The 20,593-nt window shown below is 36.9% G+C and overlaps 1 protein-coding gene and 1 long non-coding RNA gene across 2 annotated transcripts in view; both read right to left on the bottom strand.

The window, feature by feature from the left end:
* kalrnb (kalirin RhoGEF kinase b) overlaps positions 1 to 20,593 on the bottom strand; it is a 219,685-nt gene that overhangs the window by 86,512 nt on the left and 112,580 nt on the right. The window contains 4 exon segments of the mRNA XM_056459523.1: positions 2,361 to 2,462; positions 2,589 to 2,779; positions 4,518 to 4,629; positions 4,739 to 4,831. Of these exon segments, the coding sequence (XP_056315498.1) occupies positions 2,361 to 2,462; positions 2,589 to 2,779; positions 4,518 to 4,629; positions 4,739 to 4,831 (498 nt within the window).
* LOC130230490 (uncharacterized) lies at positions 16,092 to 20,416 on the bottom strand. The gene is made up of 4 exons (XR_008837958.1): positions 20,056 to 20,416; positions 19,455 to 19,539; positions 16,597 to 16,732; positions 16,092 to 16,340 (listed from the first exon to the last, which is right to left on the bottom strand). It is a non-coding gene; the product is annotated as an uncharacterized LOC130230490 (long non-coding RNA).

Genomic DNA, 20,593 nt, shown 5'->3' with positions numbered 1-20,593 from the left:
CGAACAAAATGTGAGATTATTATTAATAAGTAGTTTACTTAAATTCTTTCATTTTCTTTTCGGCTTAGTCCCTTTATTAATCTGGGATCGCCACAGCAGAATGAACCGCCAACTTATATAGCACATGTTTTACTGTGCAGGGACTTGTGGGGGAAACTGGAATCCCCAGAGGAAAGCCACGCCAACACGGGGAGAACATGCAGACTCCACACAGAAACGCCAACTGACCCAGCTAGGGCTCGAACCAGCAACCTTCTTGCTGTGAGGCAAACATGCTACCCACTGCACCACCGTGCAGCCCAGTTTACTTATATATTTACAATAATTAGTTTGATAAAAAATATATACATTAAATTAAAGCTTGACATGAAATAATGTTAGGCAAAATGATTAGCACTCCTGTGAAACTTTAATTCTTTTTCAAATACTTCACAAGTGCTTTTTAACAGAGAGAAGATATTTAAAATAGTTTTAAATAAGTAATTTTTTTAATAACTAGTTTCTTTTTCCTTTGCCATGATAACAGTACATAATATTTTACCAGACATTTTACAAGACACTAGTTTTCAGCTTAAAGTGCAACCAATCAGACGACAGAAGAAATTAATCAGATTGTGCACAAGAGATTTGATGGTGACACTTTAGTTTAAGTCGATTTTTAAGATATTAACTGTTCATCAATAGTTATTAATAATGATCTTATTCTGAATCCCAATCCTACCCAAAACCTAAACTTTACTAACTATTAATAAACAGCTGATTAGTATTTTGTTAAGCAATTAGTGTTAGTAAACTGTTTGTTAATACCATGAATTGTGACCTAAACTAAAGCGTTACCCAGATTTTTTGCAAGTTTTGATGATGTTGAACATTGTTTGTATTAATGTATCAATGTATTCATGCTTTCAATTTAATTTATAAAATATGATTTATGATTAAATATAATGACAATTACCTTTATAGTACTATAATAATAAAAATGTAATTTTTATAATTCATGAAATTGTAAAAATCATCAGTAGTATTATACAAAAAAATTGTACTTAATGTAATCCCTGATTCAGATGCATATTTGTATATTACAGTGTTGACATAAAAGTAATATAATATTAAGTAATATTATGTGTTTTTAAGAAAAAATAAAATGTTATTGTACACTTACCGGCCACTTTATTAGGTACACCTGACTAGTACGAGGTTCGACCCCTGTTTGCCTTCAGAACTGCCTAAATCCTTCGTGGAATAGATTCAACAAGGTACTGGAAATATTCCTTAGAGATGTTGGTCCATATTGACATGATAGCATCACGCAGTTGCTGCAGATTTGTCGGCTGCACATCCATGATGCCAATGTCTCGTTCCATCACATCCCAAAGGAGGCCATTTGAGTACAGTGAACTCATTGTCATGTTTAAGAAACCAGTCTGAGATGATTCATGCTTTATGACATGGTGTGTTATCCTGCTGGAAGTAACCATCAAAAGATGAGTACACTGTGGTCATAAAGGGATGGACATGGTCAGCAACAATACTCAGGTAAGCTGTTGCATTGACACAATGCTCAATTGGTACTAATGGGCCCAAAGTGTGCCAAGAAAATATCTCCCACATCATTACACCACCACCACCAGCCTGAACCATTGATACAAGGCAAGATGGAACCATGCTTTCATGTTGTTGATGTCAAGAAATGAAGACCAGGCAACATTTTTCCTGTCTTCTATTGTTCAATTTTGATGAGCCTGTGTGAATTGTAGCCTCAGTTTCCTGTTCTTAGCTGACAGGAGTGGCACCCGGTGTGGTCTTCCACTGCTGTAGCCCATCTGCTGTGTTGTGCGTTCAGAGATGCTCTTCTGCATACCTCGGTTGTAACGAGTGATTATTGGGGTACTATTGCCTTTCAATCAGATCGAACCAGTCATCAACAAGGCATTTGCACCCACAGAACTGCAGCTCACTGGATATTTTCTCTTTTTCTGACAATTCTCTGTAAACTCTAGAGATGGTTGTGCGTGAAAATCCTAGTAGAGCAGCAGTTTCTAAAATTCTCAGAACAGCCCGTGTGGCACCAACAACCATGCCACGTTCAAAGTCACTTAAATCACTTTTCTTCCCTATTCTGCTCGGTTTGAACTGCAGCAAATCGTCTTGATCATGTCTACATGCACATGTAAATGCACAAAAGTTGCTGCCATGTGATTGGCTGATTAGAAATTTGCATTAACCAGCAATTGGACTGGTGTACCTAATAAAGTGGCCGGTGAATGTGTATGTGTATATATATATATATATATATATATATATATATATATATATATTTATAAAACCTGACACCAATACACACATACAGCACTTCTTACCTTAAGAACTGTTTTGTTGTCAGATGTAGGCGTCCGTCCGGCCCAGAGTGCAAACTTACATGGATCCCCTTCAATGTGTTCCGTGACTCCTAACTCTGACGTCTGTCAAAAAACATCAGAATTCCCACTAGCACTGACGACTCACTAATAAAGTGTGAAAAAGACACTAAAGGCCTCATTTTTTTTTGATGGTGTTTACACTTCTTGACAGCGCATCATCTGTCTTACCAGCAGCCTGTTCTTGTAAACATATTTGGTGCGTCCAGACGAGTCTTTCATCTCCTTACTGAAGACGAGCGAGATCTCAAAGAGGAAGAGATGGCGGTCCCGCCCCTTGCGGATCAGGGATTTGGGGTCCCACACCTGGAATGTGTCCTGCAGGATCAACTCTCCCTGTACGGCCAGATTCTCATCAAAACCTGATGCCAGAAAAACAAGCACAAAGATTAACAGACACATCACTAACATTTCAACAGCTCATTATTGCGTTGAAATCTCTTTTTTGATGACTTTTCTTCATCATGCAAAAGAATAAATTGACATAAAAGCAAACAAACATTAACGCTTTATTTTAAGGTGTCCTTGTAACACATTTTGCCGGTAATTATTATAATAATTACCGTTAATTATGCAAAATTACAAAGCCAAAGCCCAATTCGCATTCTAACATTGACTATGCCGTAAGTAGATGTACTTAAATGGCTTTTATTCCAGCCAAGCTAAAAGTATTAAGACATTCTCCAGAAAAAAAGATATTATAGGGGAATAACGTGAAAATTGGAAATATTTGAAACATATATTAAAAAAAAAGTTAAGGAGGGCTTATTATTTTACTTTCAACAGTATATAAAGTTCGTATATCATACAATTAAATAACCATAATTAAATACTAAGTAGTTGAATATAAACAGTAATACTGTAGCAAGGACACCTTAAAATAAAGTGTAACCAACCTAATAGATAGGTAATTCAAATAAATATACAAATAAATAACATAAACGTCTTGAATACTTATTTGTTTTGTTGTTGTTGAAAGAAGTCTCCTATATTCACAATGAATAAAGTAAAAACAATAATGTAGTGAAACATTATTACAGTTTGAAATAGCTGTATTATACTTTAATTGTAATTTATTCCTTCATCATTCATCATTACTTCAGTCTTGAATGTCACGTGATCCTCCAGAAATCTTTTCACATAGTATGTTGATTAGTTGCTCAGGGAACATTTCTTATTATTATCAATGTTGAGATTTTTTTAAGCTGCTTAATTTTTTTTGTGGAATCCAAGAAGAGCTGCAGTTGAAAGTCTAAAGTCTAGAAAGATTAAGGATGCATGATGTAATAGTAATAACATTATAAATGTTCTATGTACTATCTCTAGTTCTATGGAAATTAAAATGCGGTTATTTTGAATCATTTATTCACCCTTTAATACTGTGATAATATTATTGTTTAACTGTATTTTTGATCAAATAAATGAGTCTTGGTAAGCGTAAAAATCGACTTTCGAAAGATTTAAAAATGTATAATTTTGTTTCAAATAATTAAATTTGTATAATTTATGAATGTGCATTTTTCATTCGCTGTTTGATGTAATAAAATGAAGAGAGAGTGGGAGATTTTAGCTCCTCCTCCTTTAAAAACAGCCAATAGCGTTTTGTCGTTATCACAGCTCTGCCAGTAAGAGTGGTTGAGCTCAAGCGCATCAAATGAAAAGCGTCTTGAAGGGGGCGGGGAATGTCAGATACTAGAGAGCATTTGATTGGTCCAAATAAGATAAGAAAGTGAAGTGACGTGAAAAAAAAATCGTTGATTCATTAGACAGAAGTGACAAACTGCAAGCTTTGGTCGTTTATATTAGTTTCATATTTTATAAATGCAGATTTTGTCACTGTTTTGGAGCAGATGGATATCCCTAAAAATAGAATGAAACTAACATCTAAAATTGGAATATTTTAATTTTATTAATTTCTTTTAATAATTGCGGATTATGTAAACAAAGTTAAAATAAACCACAAATAAATCAACTGGTAAAAAAATGTTTTTGATAGAATATAATCATTTATTCCAAAGAAAAGATCTGAAAAGCTATTTGACACTTAAATACGTGCAAAAGGAAAATCTTCCATTTTGAGCTGCTGTGATGATCTCTCACCCTCCAGCATGCTGACGTGCATGGCGTCATTAGCTCGTTTAGGCACACTGAGCATCACCTCCAAACCCTCCTTTATTTCTCCTTTCCCTTCCTCACAGCACGTCAGCAACTCCTGCTCACAAACATGCAGACACACAAACACCCGTTTAGAGCTGCAAACTCGATGTATTTAAAAGGACGTCGTTATTACAACACATTAGGTAATACTGAACAATTAGCACCTTCAGCAAAAGCTGGTATTTGGTGATTCTCTGAACAGGTTTGATCAGGTATGATGAGATTGAATTTGCCAGTCCATGTCGCCGCTGTATCTCCTGTGAGAAATAATGCAAATATAATTATTCTCTGGTATGCACATTTTTATGACATTAATAACTGATAAACAACCTAATCTAGAGGGGGGTACGGTGGCTCAGTGGTTAGCACTGTCGCCTCACAGCAAAAAGGTCATTAGTTTGAGTCCTGGCTGGGCCATCTGGCATTTCTGTGTGGAGTTTGCATGTTCTCCCCGTGTTGGTTTCCTTCGGCTGCTCCGGTTTCCCCCACAGTCCAAACACATGTGAATTGGATGAACTAAATTGTCTGTAGTGTACGAGTGCATGAGTGTGTGTGTGTGTGTGTGTGTGTGTGTGTGTGTGTGTGTGTGTGTGTGTGTGTGTGCGTGTGTTTGTACTGCTATCTTTGTGAGGACCAGCATGGGTTTTTAACCTTTGGAGTGAGGACATTTTTGCAAAGTGAGGACATTTTGCCCGGTCCTCACTTTTTTTTCACTGTAATGGCCTCTAGAGGGTGGAAATGGGCTTCCCTCAAAGTTTCAGAGAGGTCCTCAGATTGATGCCAAAACGAAAATAAAAGTGTGTGTAGGTCCCCCTGAATACACACACCGTTTGCTCTCTGTCTCCCCTAAAGCTTTTCTCAGGTACTGCACCATGATTTTTTTTTACTCTCTAGCGACCCCTTTTTTTTTTTAGATGTACTGCACCATGGTGTTTTTTGTACTCTCTAGCGCCCCCTTTGTTTGTCATATGTACTGCACCATGCATTATCAGTGTGATAACTCAGGAATGGCTTAAAGGATTTTGTTCACATTTGCCACATAAACACAAAAACACATTGATTATATTTTTGGTGGTCAAAAGTCAAGGTCACAGTCACCTGGAAGGCATTAAACTGAGTCTGGCGGAACAAAAATACTATTTGGACAACAAATTAGGAATTGATTTGCTAATTACAAATATGACAAGTCAGTCTATTTTTTAATTAATAGTATTTTTCCATGAATTTATAATCAAAAACCACATATTACAGACCAATGTTTAACAACTTTTAACAAAACTTAATTAGATAGTATATCACAAAGGCTTATATAATAAATTTAACATCTAGATTTGTCATCAACAATTCCATCTGCATTTACTCTTCCTAAAAGTACAGCTCCACAGATGAAGTATCAGTCATTGTAATGTTAAAGTTAATACAGTGCTTCATGATTGTTCTTGAGTGTACAGAAGAATATGATGCTGGTGCCTGGTACAGTGTTTAGCTTCAAACACTCCAGACTTTTTTCTTATTGTATAGACAGTTTTCATAACTTTCCTCGTTCATTTCTCCATGCACTCGCAGAGATTGTGTTACAAACGTGATGAAAATATGAACATTTAAATATGCACATCGCGCCTATGTTATGACTACCGCGCATGCGCACATCACGATGTCACTACTGAAACCACACAAACCACACAGCTGACAATTACAAACCTAAAGCATAAAAACGTTACACAGGGCCAAATAAACTAATGAACGCTATATAAAATATTAGCTTTTAGCATCTAAAATTGTTTTGCTTTTGGCTGCATACAGTGAGCGCGCGCACAGGCTCAAGCCCCGCCCCTCACGCTGAAGTCCCATAGAGCGGCCTTAAAGACTCGCTCTTTTACTGTACATTTAGCTCACAAACAACTGACAGTCTAGTGTTATGAGCTAAAGACAACAACACTAATGTACAACATGCTGAAATCAAATCTTAATAACTTACAGTAGGTTGTTGGTCGTCAGTCGCGAGCGCAGTCCGGCCGATCCGGCTCCCTGCCGCGGTGACTCGGTCTGAGAGCTTCATTCGAGTCAATGACTCGGTCTGAGCGCTTCAATATAGTCAATGAATCGGTCTTAGCGCTTTACTGGAATCAATGACTCGGTCTGACCGCTTCATTAGAGTTGGTGACTCGGTCTGAGCGATTCACTAGAATCAATGACTCGGTCTGACCACTTTATTAGAGTCGGTGACTCCACAACATCACATTGATTCACTCAATCTCTCATCAAATAACCGATTCAGCAGATGATTGAAAAGAATCGGTTTGTTCACGAATAAGAAACTGCTTTTGTGTCCAAGCACGTGATGTTTTCCATATTAAAATAGTGAGGATATCTGTTTATGAAACACAGGGGAGTCTTGATATTAAAATCTCAAAATGAAGTACAAATATATGAAAATAAAAATCCTTTAAAATATTTTTATTAAATTTTAATAAAATAAATGTTTCAATGTTTTAAGAAAAAAATGTCAATATTGTCCACAAAATTGTTTGCTTTTATTTAGTTTGTTTTAATATGCTACATGCTAACATGCTCATACATGCTGACGCCCCAATGCTAAATAATTAGATGACCTGGTGAATAGACTTCCTTGCCAGATATTATTTTTGTAATTTTCTGAATGATATTTTGAGCAGATATGTAAACGTTGATGCTGATGTGCTGGTTTATTCACATAGGGAATGTTTAGATCTCCCCGAGCTCAAACCCCTGTAGGCACAATGCTGGCAAAGCACACTCATCAGGATACAGACATGGGCTGACAACACCCTGATTCTGTTATTACCCTGACACATCTACTCACACTTACGTTTACACATAATCTGTAGACTGTGTACATTTTTGTAGAAAGATCTTAAAAGTCTTAAACTTCAAATTGTGTTTGTCTTTGGTGACCCAAGTATTATTAAGCAAGTATTAATGGACAATTCACATAGAACATGAAAGGCTAACATTATGTTCTGCCTTTACCTCCCTGTTGTGTGAATCCTGCTGCTTCCTGACATAGGTACATGTCTAACCATTCATTCATTCATTTTCTTTTCGCCTTAGTCCCTTTATTAATCTGGGGTCGCCACAGCGGAATGAACCACCAACTTATCCAGCACATGTTTTACACAGCAGATGCCCTTCCAGCTGCAGCCCATCACTGGGAAACACCCATACACTCTCACATTCACACACACACTCATACACTATGGACAATTTAGCTTACCCAATTCCCCTATAGCACATGTGTTTGGACTGTGGGAGAAACCGGAGCAACCGGAGGAAACCCACACCAACACGGGGAGAACATGCAGACTCCACACAGAAATGACCACTGACCCAGCCGAGGCTCAAACCAGCGACCTACTTGCTGTGAGGCAATCGTGCTACCCACTGCGCCAGCGTGCCGCCCCCATGTCTAATCAAATGTTTCATTAAATAAGATTGTATTCTGTCAATAATAAGCACTCACCTAAAGCTAAATTAAATGTCATTCCTCTAAACAAACCTTCATATTGATCTGAATTGTATGTGTAAAAACACCTGTAGTTTGTTTAACAGATCTGTTCCACTGCTTCAAGAGTCTGCATAGAAACAACTGTGGAAGACTACTTTTAATCAGAAATTGGCCAAATATTTGCACATTTACTGCTGGTCTGTGTCCAGAGCATTGGCAGTACTGGAGACGTTTGTTTCTCTGTCCTTTTACAGTAGGTAGAAGTTAGCATAGTCTGTGCTGACATTGTCTGTGATGATATAGAGATGGCACCTCCAGATGGGAAAAAGCACTGAAAAGCTCTGGTAATAATAATTTACCCCACATCTCCATCTAAAGCTATTCCCATTCAAACAGAGATTATGTAGGGTGAACAGAAGTCCTCTTTTTCCAGACGTGTCCTCTTTTGGGGAAAAAGTTTTTTTTTTTTCTGAAAATGTCCATAATTTTATATAATAGTTTTTGTCCAACAGTCATCATTAATTGAATGTGTTTCTGCATTATGTTTATCTTTTTCTTTAAGCCTGATACATACAGTACAGAGCTAAAGTTTGGACACACCTTCTCATTCAAAGAGTTTTCTTTATTTTCATGACTATGAACATTGTAGATTCACACTGAAGGCATCAAAACTATGAATGAACACATGTGGAGTTACAGACAGAACAAACAAGTGTGAAACAACTGAACATGTCATATTCTGGGTTCTTCACAGTAGTCACCTTTTGCTTTGATTACTGCTTTGCAAACTCTTGGCATTCTCTTGATGAGCTTCAAGAGGTCGTCTCCTGAAATGGTCTTCACTTCACAGCTGTGCCCTGTCAGGTTTAATAAGTGGGATTTCTTGCCTTATAAATGGGGTTGGGAGCATCAGTTGTGTTGTGCAGAAGTCAGGTGGACACACAGCTGATCGTCCTACTGAGTAGAGTGTTCGATTGTGTATTATGGCAAGAAAAAAAGCAGCTAAGTAAAGAAAAACGAGTGGCCATCATTACTTTAAGAAATGAAGGTCAGTCAGTCCCAAAAATGGGGAAAACTTTGAAAGTGTCCCCAAGTGCGGTCACAAAAACCATCAAGCGCTACAAAGAAACTGGCTCACATGCGGACCACCCCAGGAAAGGATAAGTGCAGAGGATAAGTTCAGCCGAGTCACCAGCCTCAGAAATCACAGGTTAACAGCAGCTCAGATTAGAGACCAGGTCAATGCCACACAGAGTTCTAGCAGCTGAGTCCAAATTTGAGATCTTTGGTTCCAACCACTGTGTCTTTGTGCGACGCAGAAAAGGTGAACGGATGGACTCTACATGCCTGGTTCCCACTGTGAAGCAGGGAGGAGGAGGTGTGATGGTGTGGGGGTGCTTTGCTGGTGACTCTGTTGGGGATTTATTCAAAATTGAAGGCATACTGAACCAGCATGGCTACCACAGCATCTTGCAGCGGCATGCTATTCCATCCGGTTTGTGTTTAGATGGACCATCATTTATTTTTCAACAGGACAATGACCCCAAACACACCTCCAGGCTGTGTAAGGGCTATTTGACCAAGAAGGAGAGTGATGGGGTGCTGCGCCTCCACAGTCACCGGACCTGAACCCAATCGAGATGGTTTGGGGTGAACTGGACCGCAGAGTGAAGGCAAAAGGGTCAACAAGTGCTAAGCATCTCTGGGAACTCCTTCAAGACTGTTGGAAGACCATTTCAGGTGACGACCTCTTGAAGCTCATCAAGAGAACGCCAAGAGTGTGTAAAGCAGTAATCAAAGCTAAAGGTGCTACTGTGAAGAACCCAGAATATGACACATGTTCAGTTGTTTCACACTTGTTTGTTCTGTCTGTAACTCCACATGTGTTCATTCATAGTTTTGATGCCTTCAGTGTCAATCTACAATGTTCATAGTCATGAAGCTAAAGAAAACTCTTTGTGTCCAAACTTTTGGTCTGTACTGTATATCTGGCATAGCTCTGCAGCCCGAGCCTCTGCTGACTGCACACACAGCCGTCAGTTGTGCAGGGCTGGAGGTCTTCATCAGGGACTATATTTTCATACTTGATGCCCTTGCTATTGTAATAAAAATAAATAGGTTACAAATAGGTTGTGGAGGACACTCAAAGAAATGTTTGCTATGTCTTGTTGCAGGCCAGACCAGTCAGTCATGTACTTATAGACATTAGCCAGTGATTATCAATCCCTCAACACTAACACTACAGCTGAGAGAGAGAGCGTTGCAGCGTACTCCTGCAGTGCTGCACATGGCTCCTCAGTAGAGTTAAAGCAAACAGGAAATAGTGGATTTTTTTCTTTCTTTTAAAAATTATTTTACATTTTTACTTTATTAAAACAGAAACCTTGTCATGTAAAATGTGTTAAATGCAAAAAAAAAAAAAAAAAAAGATTTGCTATTCTATTGTTGGGGGCGTCACGGTGTCTCAGTAGTTAGCACCGGTGCCTGACAGCACTCGATCGCTGGTTCGAGCCCCGGCTGGGCCTGTGGTCATGTCTGTGTGGAGTTTGCATGTTCTCCGGGTGTTGGTGTGGGTTTCCTCCGGGTGCTCCGGTTTCCCCCACAGTCCAAACACATGCGCTATAGGGGAATTGATCAACTAAATTGGCCGTAGTGTATGAGTGTGTGTGTGTGAATGTGAGAGTGTATGGGTGTTTCCCAGTACTGGGTTGCAGCTGGAAGGGCATCCACTGTGTAAAACATATGCTGGAATAGTTGGCGGTTCATTCCATTGTGGCGACCCCTGATAAATAAAGAGACTAAGCCAAAAAGAAAATGAATGAATGCATGAATATTCTATTGTTGGTCAAAAGTCTATGTGAAGGATGCTATTACTGCATGTATTACTTCAAGTTACTTTACGTTCAGTAACTTAGTTGCATGGTTGTGAATGCAGTCTTCAACATATTTACAGCCTACAAAGATCATGTTTGTCATATTAGTGTTTTTATAATGTTAAGGTAAATCACCGTTATTTTCATGGTGCTTTTTACAGTACAGATTGCTTTAAGCAATAAGCTGATCCAATTCAACTGTAAATGAAAATATCAGGTATCAGTTTTTAATACTGCAGTTCAATACTGCAGTAATACTGCAGCTCTGTAGAGAATGGGGGTGTCTGTCCAGCTCTGTTAAACCATCATGTAATGGTGTAAGTGACGTGTGATCAATAATATAGTTTAATAAGTGTCTCAAACAATGTCATTCATCATTTAGTGTAATAAGTTGTGTAATAATGTCTATTTCAGACATGAAGTTTTGATAAAGTCTTTCAGACTGCAGAGTGAAAACAGTGGTCAGGACGCTCCGTACAGTGAATCTGCCTCTCCATCTTTTAGTCTCCCACATCCCTAATGATTCGTCTTTTTTGTGACACAGAGGTACAGGACAATTTTGGGCCCCCACCAGATATAAAATGATGCGTAATATAAAGTTGGAAGCTTAAATGAACTATGTATCAGACAACACATTAATATTTAGATCTTGAAGTTATAAAAAATACATTTAATTATACGTGTAACCCATAACCCCCTATATGAGCATATAAGTAACTAATATATCTTTATAAGTAGTGCTGTACCTTTATATAAAAACCTAGCTCTGTACTGTTTTGTAATGCTAAGGCCTGACAGATCCCTTTTTGTGAGTTTATTTTTGTAAGTTGTTTCTTTGTACTTATTTGAAAGTCACCTAGATAAAAGTGTCTGCTAAATACCTACATTTTAATATACTATAGTAATTGTCTTACAGTGTTTTGGCATTAAAGTTAACTAATAATGATAATTATTATTACTATTATTATTATTATTATAACAATAATAATTTTAAAAAGCTTTCTCTTGTTGTAACTGATGCATTACAGTGTTAATTTAAGTTAAACAGTAGTTGTACGGTTAACATTAGATTTAATGAACAAGTAATGCTTTAAACACTGGAGAGTATCATGAAGCAAGCTCTTCAATTAGGCTGTAAGTGTGTGCGCTGCGCTGCCCATCCCCCACTGCGCGCTTAATTGAAGGCCACGCCCGCCCCTCCCCCACAGTACCTGCAGCTCAGAGGCTGAGGTCATTAGTTCAGTGAATGGATCAATTCTTGAGTGAGAAAATGAAGAGATTCCATCTGCATTTACTTTTCCTAAAAGTACAGCTCCACAGATGAAGTATCAGTCATTGTAATGTTAAAGTTAATACAGTGCTTCATGATTGTTCTTGAGTGTACAGAAGAATATGATGCTGGTGCCTGGTACAGTGTTTAGCTTCAAACACTCCAGACTTTTTTCTTATTGTATAGACAGTTTCCATAACTTTCCTCGTTCATTTCTCCATGCGCTGGCAGAGGTGGTGTAGAGATGGTTAATATTAGATTCAATTAACAAATAATGCTTTAAACACTGGAGAGTATCATGAAGCAAGCTCTTCAATTAGGCTGTAAGTGTGTGCGCTGCGCTGCCCATCCCCCACTGAGCGCTTAATTGAAGGCCACGCCCACCCCTCCCCCACAGTACCTGCAGCTCAGAGGCTGAGGTCATTAGTTCACAAAATGGATCTGGAACGATTGAGGAGAAGAATGGAGCGACTGCGGGCACACCACAACAAATGTGAAGCGTCTGCATTAAAGGTAAGACTTTTTAAATTAATTTCTCCCATGTTAATTGTTTATAACTCACGGTTTTCGCGCCGGTTCAGCGGTTGTGTAGGTAAAATCTGATGTTTTTAATGGCTCGGCCTCTCATTAACTCATCTGGCACCACGTTTACGTAATATTGGCTTAGAATTCAGTCAAGACTTGATCAGTATGACTCTATAACATATTTTATATTCATATTTCATTTTGAATGGGTATTTCTTGTGGTAATTTTAATGTTAATGTAGCAGTAGGCCAATATGTTTATTGCTAAATTAACATCAAGTAAAGGTTTTATTTATATATATATATATATATATATATATATATATATATATATATATATATATATATATATATATATATATATATATATATATATATCTTAGTGTTTGGTGTGTCTAATTTGGGTGCTTGGCCTGTGTTTTGGGCCTGACATTAGTAAGTTCAGAGGGGGGGGAGGGGGAGGGCTGCGGGGTCGCCTCTGGAACTCCAGAGCAGTGTGTGTAGTTCAGGGAGGGGGAGAATATCACTATACACCTGCATATGCCATATTACACTGCTTTATCTTTAAACTCATGAGCTTTTTCATGTAGATTACTAATGCTGAAATGTTATAAAATGCTGTAAAATACATGTAATACTTCAGTAGTAAATATATATATATATATATATATATATATATATATATATATATATATATATATATATATATATATACATATATATATATATATATATATATATATATATATATATATATATATATATATATATATATAATTCAATTCATCTTTATTTGTATAGCGCTTTTACAATGTGGATTGTTTCAAAGCAGCTTTATATATATATATATATATATATATATATATATATATATATATATATATATATATATATATATATATATATATATATATATATATATATATATATATATATATATATATATATACACTTTATATTCTTTATGTAATACTTTTTTAATCTTCTCTTTGGTGAACAGGCAGTGGAAGAAGAGAAGTCAGCAAAGGTATGTACCTTTACACAATCAGTGTAAGTTTCCAGTATTCTTTACTAATTAAAGTAATATAATAGGATTCATTTAATAATCAAGTAATTAATTGGAAGAGGCCATTTTTAAAATAAATGATAAAAAGTGATAACATGATACAAATAAACTTGAATATCTAAAATAATAAGAATGAGGGAACAGTTCATTATCAGAACCAGTGTAATAAAACTCCTTTATTTATTATATAAATGAATAAATATTTAAATGCTGAAAGGAATTCATGTACAAAATATGTAAATAAATGCATAAATAAATAATTAAATGCTGAAGATAATATAAAATTAAATAAAGTTTATAATATTAAAATTATGTAATACAAAAATAAATAAAACTGTCAATATGCAGATTTATTTATTTATTTATGTATGGCTGTGTCCTTATGTAAATGAGGTCAGCGCAGGATTGGTTAAACGGGATCATTATGTAGTGCCGTTGACACTCTTCTGATAAATATAGTATTTTTTTAGTACCACTGCTAATAATTTACATTTACTAGCAAAGGAAATAGATAACGCTCCGAGCGAGGCACACCTCCGCCTGGATCACATGCCCCAGTAGTGAGTAGGCATGGGACGATAACCCCTTTCAAGGTATACCGCAGTTTTGAAATGTCAGGGTTTTAAAACCGTTAGAATGTTCTGTTATACCGTTCCTCAGGTATCTGTAAGTTTATTTTATTATTTTAAGTGTTTTTTCCACTATTTTATTGAGTATATTGAGTTATATGAGAACAGGAGCCTCCACATCAAAAGCTACTGGTCAGCCCACAATTCAGGAAACATCTGAAAAACAAATCCCTTATAAACCAACATCCAGTGGCTTTACTCAATATCCAAAGAAGAGAAAGATATCCACAGATGCCTTTTCAAACTGTAAATAAATCTGTGTTTCTGAAACTAACGAAGACAGCAGAAGTCAACAAGTTATTTTAATTATTCAGCCTGACATGTTTACTGTGTCAAAATATTTTAAATGTTAAAATAAAATATACCGTGTTCAGAGGGGGAACAGTAGTTGTTTTTTACCCAGATGTTTAAACTGAACATATTTTAGAGCAATAATCACAATACCGTGATATTTTCATCCAAGGTTATCACACCGTCAGAATCTTACACCTGCCCATGCCCCAGTAGTACGGTGGATGCCCCATGTTCGTTTCACTTTCTGAGCACATGCACATCCATATCATCACTGACTGACCTAAATCATCTATTACACTATCCAAGTCAAACAGAAGGTAGTTTAAACAATTACACTGTTTTCTTTGCTAGTAAATGCTAGTTATTAGCAGTGGTACTACAAAAATGATCAGAAGAGTATCTACAGTAGTACAGTCATAATCATCCTGTTTAACCAATCCTGTGCAGAGAGCGGTTATGGGACCGCCCAGCTCATTTACATATGGGCACAGAAATGCATACATAAATGTAGAAATGCATAAATTACAAAAATGAAGAAATAGATGTTGCGTAATGACACTTATTTATTGTGAGAATTATTTATTTTGATATTTTATGTCTGTATTTATTCATGACACTCTGTGAAAAGATGCCTAAAGTCATTTTTCTGTGATTCACTGTTTCTGGTTTAATCAATCATTCTAGTCTAATTGTAATAATCGTTCTACACAATGTACAGAATAATCTGTGAATGTATAACCTTGATCTCTTTAGTATTGACTGAGTTCAGCCATCTCAAAGATTTGCTTGGTTTCAGACTCATGGTCTCAAATTTTGGTTTCAAAATCATCTTTTTAAGAAACTCCAATTTAAAGAAATCTTTTACAGGTGAAAGTCCTCCATCCACCTCGGCCTCACAGAGACAAAGAGGAGGAGGAAGAGCAGAGAGAAAAGGAGAGTCAGATGAAGGTATGATGTGAATTTGACACACTCATCTTAGTTAATGGTTTGTGCTGATGTTTGTATTGTGGTAGATCTGAGATGGGCACACAGTTTCTTTTTCACTCAGCAAGCAGTAATGACTCTGACAACATGAATTTAATCAACAGTACAACTCAAGATTTTACAGAGATGCTTTCACTTCAGCAGTGCACACACACACCTAATTATTCTCACATTCATTATGGGCAGTGCGTTTAAAGATGAAAAGCCTCTAAACTAATTTAACTATTTCTGTTTCCATTAATGAAAAATAATAGATGAAACATTACTAAACATGTTTACTGTCACAACATCTCCCTGAAGCAGTGTTCATGACAGTAAAGTCTCTCTCTACTTGAGGATCCCTTACAGGTGCTGATGGTGGTCTGTTGCACTGATGGAGTGAGTCCGACCAAACAGCCCTCACCTCAGATCAAGAGGAAGAGGAGAGCGGTGTATGACTTCTCCCCTCAGATATCATCAGACCACTGCAGTGACGACCAGGCTTCAGAGGTTGAAGGTGAGCCAGTGTTTCTCTTAATTAGGCACGATTAGCTTTTTTTAGGCATGATAAGGAGATCCAGACCCTGTTGCCGCTTCAAATTTGTGCTGAAGGTGTGGGTCCAAAGCAGTAAGCTTAAGAAATCTTATGATGTCGTCATCATCTGTAAGACAGATATTTATTACAAACAACAAAGATATCAAACAATATTATTATTGTTCTTTTTACTTTCCTGCATAAAAAAATCTCACTCCATGAGAGCAGAGCAAGTGTTTTGATAAAGAAGAGAATTACATATTACAAAACAAATGTGGCAAATAAGCTTAGGGAAGTTTTCAATGTTATAGTCAGTCATGTTAATAATAGCAAAGTTCTATAATAATAATAATTACTAATAATAGCAAACTCTTCTTGCTTACCGTTGCTTTCTATTGGCTTTCTCAAACGCTACTCAAAGATGGCTGCCTGAATAGCAGGGGTCCGTATTGTTCTAGAAACTGGAGAAGAATTCCAGCAGATTTCGTACATCGAGTACAAGTGAGTGTTAAGGCAATTCTAGGACAGAAGCATGGGTAAAATAAAATATAGGTTAAAGATTTTGATACTAATGTTAATCTTTATACAGTTTAAAATAGGGCTGTGCGATTAATCGAAATTGAATCGCAATTTGAAACGTTGCGATTTGCTAAATCGCAAGAGGCTGCGATTATCGAATTCATATTTAATTTCCCCCACCCAGAGCAAATGCGTGACTGCCGTCTGTGCACGACAGTCTTACTAGCCAATTGAGTGAGTACACTTTCGTACTGCCCAACCAGACTATGCGGAACACACACACACAACCAAACAAACAAGAAAGCGTGGACGAGTGGGATGATGGCATCTGCCACTTCAGAAGCATTAATAGACTAATTAATATCAAAGAAAAATAGGACACTGAACAAAACAGGTAATGTGTAAGAGCTGTCGCAGAATTGTTGCTAAGTACGAGGAAATACTACAACTGAACTAACAGTACGTTCCAACTAAATATTTACAACAGCCTCGGCTCATGTATAACGTCAGAGAAGAGATGACATTAACTTATCATTTCATTTTCATAGGACAGTTATATATAGATACAAAACTACGGTTTGCTTTAAGATCATGTGCTGCAACCGAAGTAAGAACAAATTTAGTTACAAACTTGCTAGTAGTTACTAAGGACATTAGTGTGGACATTACCTTTCAGTTTAAGAAAACTTTAACTTACGAACAGCTGCTGCAACCCTACCCAGGAGATAACTAACGCCATAACGCATACCTCGCTAAAGACACGGTGCCTTTTAATGCAGTGACCAAAGAGGGATTTAAAAACCTCATCCAAATGCTGGACAGGAGATATACTCTTCCGTCTCGCACATATTTTAGCCATTTTGTAGTACCACAGCTGTACGTTGAATATCGTGATATTTGAGTAGCATCAATATATTTCGAGTAGCGTCAATATATGTCGAGTAGTGTCAATATTCTGAGTAGCGTCAGTATATGTTGAGTAGCGTCAGTATATGTTGAGTAGCGTCAATATATGTCAATATATGTTGAGTAGCGTCAATATATTCTGAGTTGCGTCAATATATGTCGAGTAGCGTCAATATATGTCGAATAGCGTCAATATATGTCGAGTAGCGTCAATATATGTCGAGTAGCGTCAATATATGTCGAGTAGCGTCAATATATGTCGAGTAGCGTCAATATATGTCGAGTAGCGTCAATATATGTTGAGCAGCGTCAATATATGTTGAGCAGCGTCAATATATGTTGAGCAGCGTCAATATATGTTGAGCAGCGTCAATATATGTTGAGCAGCGTCAATATATGTTGAGCAGCGTCAATATATGTTGAGCAGCGTCAATATATGTTGAGCAGCGTCAATATATGTTGAGCAGCGTCAATATATGTTGAGCAGCGTCAATATATGTTGAGCAGCGTCAATATATGTTGAGCAGCGTCAATATATGTTGAGCAGCGTCAATATATGTTGAGCAGCGTCAATATATGTTGAGCAGCGTCAATATATGTTGAGCAGCGTCAATATATGTTGAGCAGCGTCAATATATGTTGAGTAGCGTCAATTATATTTTGAGTAGCGTCAATATATGTTGAGTAGCGTCAATATATGTTGAGTAGCGTCAGTATATACCGAGTAGCGTCAATATATTCCGAGTAGCGTCAGTATATTCCGAGTAGCGTCAGTATATTCTGAGTAGCATCAATATATTCGAGTAGCGTCAATATATATTTGAGTAGCATTAATATATTTTCGTTTTTTTTCCTAACACTCAGGAAGCTACGATACAGATTATTGAGCTGAAGCTGGACTACAAAATTAAACCGCAAATCAAATTGAAATCGCAATATGCCCAAAAAAAAACAAAAACGCAATGAGATATTCTCCCCGAATCGCACAGCCCGAGTTTAAAATTCTGTTTGCATAATTATGTACGTTTGTATAATATACATAATACAGTGCTGGTAAAGAAAGTAATTCTTACTTTGCACTTGTCTTCATTTAAACCACAGTGTTCTAGATTTTTGTTCTGACCAAATGCGTTTTTAAATAACACATTTTATACTGTGTTCACACCTGTACGTGGTGTTATATACTAGTACTTTGACCAATCAAAATGCATCTTGTTATCAGGTGTACACAAGGCCTCAGATGTTGGAGTCAAAATGTTTAGTGATTCTACAGAAAGTTTGCAAGAAGTCAGCTTGTTGTTTAAGACTCCCAGTCATTATCAGTGCTTCAGTAGAGTATTTGAGCTTTCTCTGACCGCTGATGTTTGTCTGCTGCAGATCAAACTCACGAAGTGAGCATGACCAAACCCTCACCTCAGATCAAGAAGAAGAGAGTGGCCAAGGGGAAAGCAAACGGTACATTTCTTCAATCTTTGCAACTAGCAATTGTGAGAATTGATGAATTAATGATTATTATAGCAGTTATTGTAATAAATATCTTTTTTTTTTTTGCTAAAATATTTCTTCACATAGGTGAATCCATCCATTATAGGCCATGCAAATTCAGTTTGTAGTCAGTGTAGGCATGTCCGGTATCTCATTTCCAGGATGCTATTAATTGACAGGTTTTATCACAGTATACATTATTATCATGATATTCAGTTTAATAGAAAATTGAAAAGCAAAATCCATAATAAAACTGTTTTAAAAAGAGCTTAACCAACATCAGTGTTTACCTCACAGAAACAACTTTAATTATTTAAATAACAAACAGTACCTCAAACATCTGAGCACAAATAAATGGATGCAGGTGAAGACTGTGGCTGAATCCTCTGAGACTGTGGGCTGATGATCCAGCACTGCTGCATGGCACAAACAGACCAGACATTAATCCTTTGATTAAATATTCTACAAATGTATATACATTCCAGAAATATATAATTATTTTGTTCTACAACAGTCCTGCTGCGAGAAACGATGATGATGCTGAGCTGAAATTCCCTCTTTATTTGCAGCTTTCTTGCAGTGCAATAGTAATAATGAACTCTGAAAATAGGCAAATATACAGATAACATCTTCTTTAAATGAGCATTACTGACACATACTAACTTACTGTCTGTTTTCTGAACAAGCCAGACGCTCTGCTAATTTAACCAGGTGGACTTTTATAAGCAGTGTGGCAGACAGCGTCCATCATCAGCTTACAGTCTAAATTATTCTTTCACACTGCATCTTTTCAAAATTATTATATTTGGTTTGTTATTATATGTGACACATTAAACTACGCTGACACAAGCTAGTTTTAAACTGTTTAACATCCTGTCCTTCAACTGGTGGATTTAATTAATGTTAAAGATGGAGATGAGCAGTAAACTTACCTTTATCTCCCTGAACTGCACTGAATGGTGGTCGTGAAACTGAGCGCGTTAGACGTGTTCCTGTGTTTCTCTGCCAGTTTTTGTCCTCGTGTCACACAGAGTGAATCTTCCACCAGAAGTCCCTCGTCTTTTTCCAAAATAATAATTCCAATCTTTGGATAAATTGTCAGTCGTCGTCCTTTCGCCATGCTTCTCCACGTGGGGATAGTGTGCATTAGTGTGCTCTCCTCCTTTACGCAGTTAATGTAATACCTGTACATGTCTAGGTCAGGGAACAGTCCAGGAATTTGATATTTGGCCGATAGTGGTGGCCTTGTATCATGATTCAGTGTGCTGTACAATACTGAACTCTTGGATCATGATTTATTCCTATAGGTCAAAGCAGATTTGATTCCTAATGTCATTACTCTTTTAATTTACTGATTGATTAGCTCTGATACACAGGTAACATCTTTGGGGAAAAGGTTTTTAAGGATCAAATTGCATTTACAGTCAAGAACTATGTAAGAAAGCTACATTTTGGTCTGGTTTTTATGGT

The sequence above is a fragment of the Danio aesculapii genome, chromosome 6, assembly GCF_903798145.1.
Source record: "Danio aesculapii chromosome 6, fDanAes4.1, whole genome shotgun sequence".
Classification (NCBI taxonomy): domain Eukaryota; kingdom Metazoa; phylum Chordata; class Actinopteri; order Cypriniformes; family Danionidae; genus Danio; species Danio aesculapii.
The sequence above is the reverse complement of the archived record's forward strand: the minus strand, read 5'-3'. Positions and strand labels throughout refer to the sequence as shown.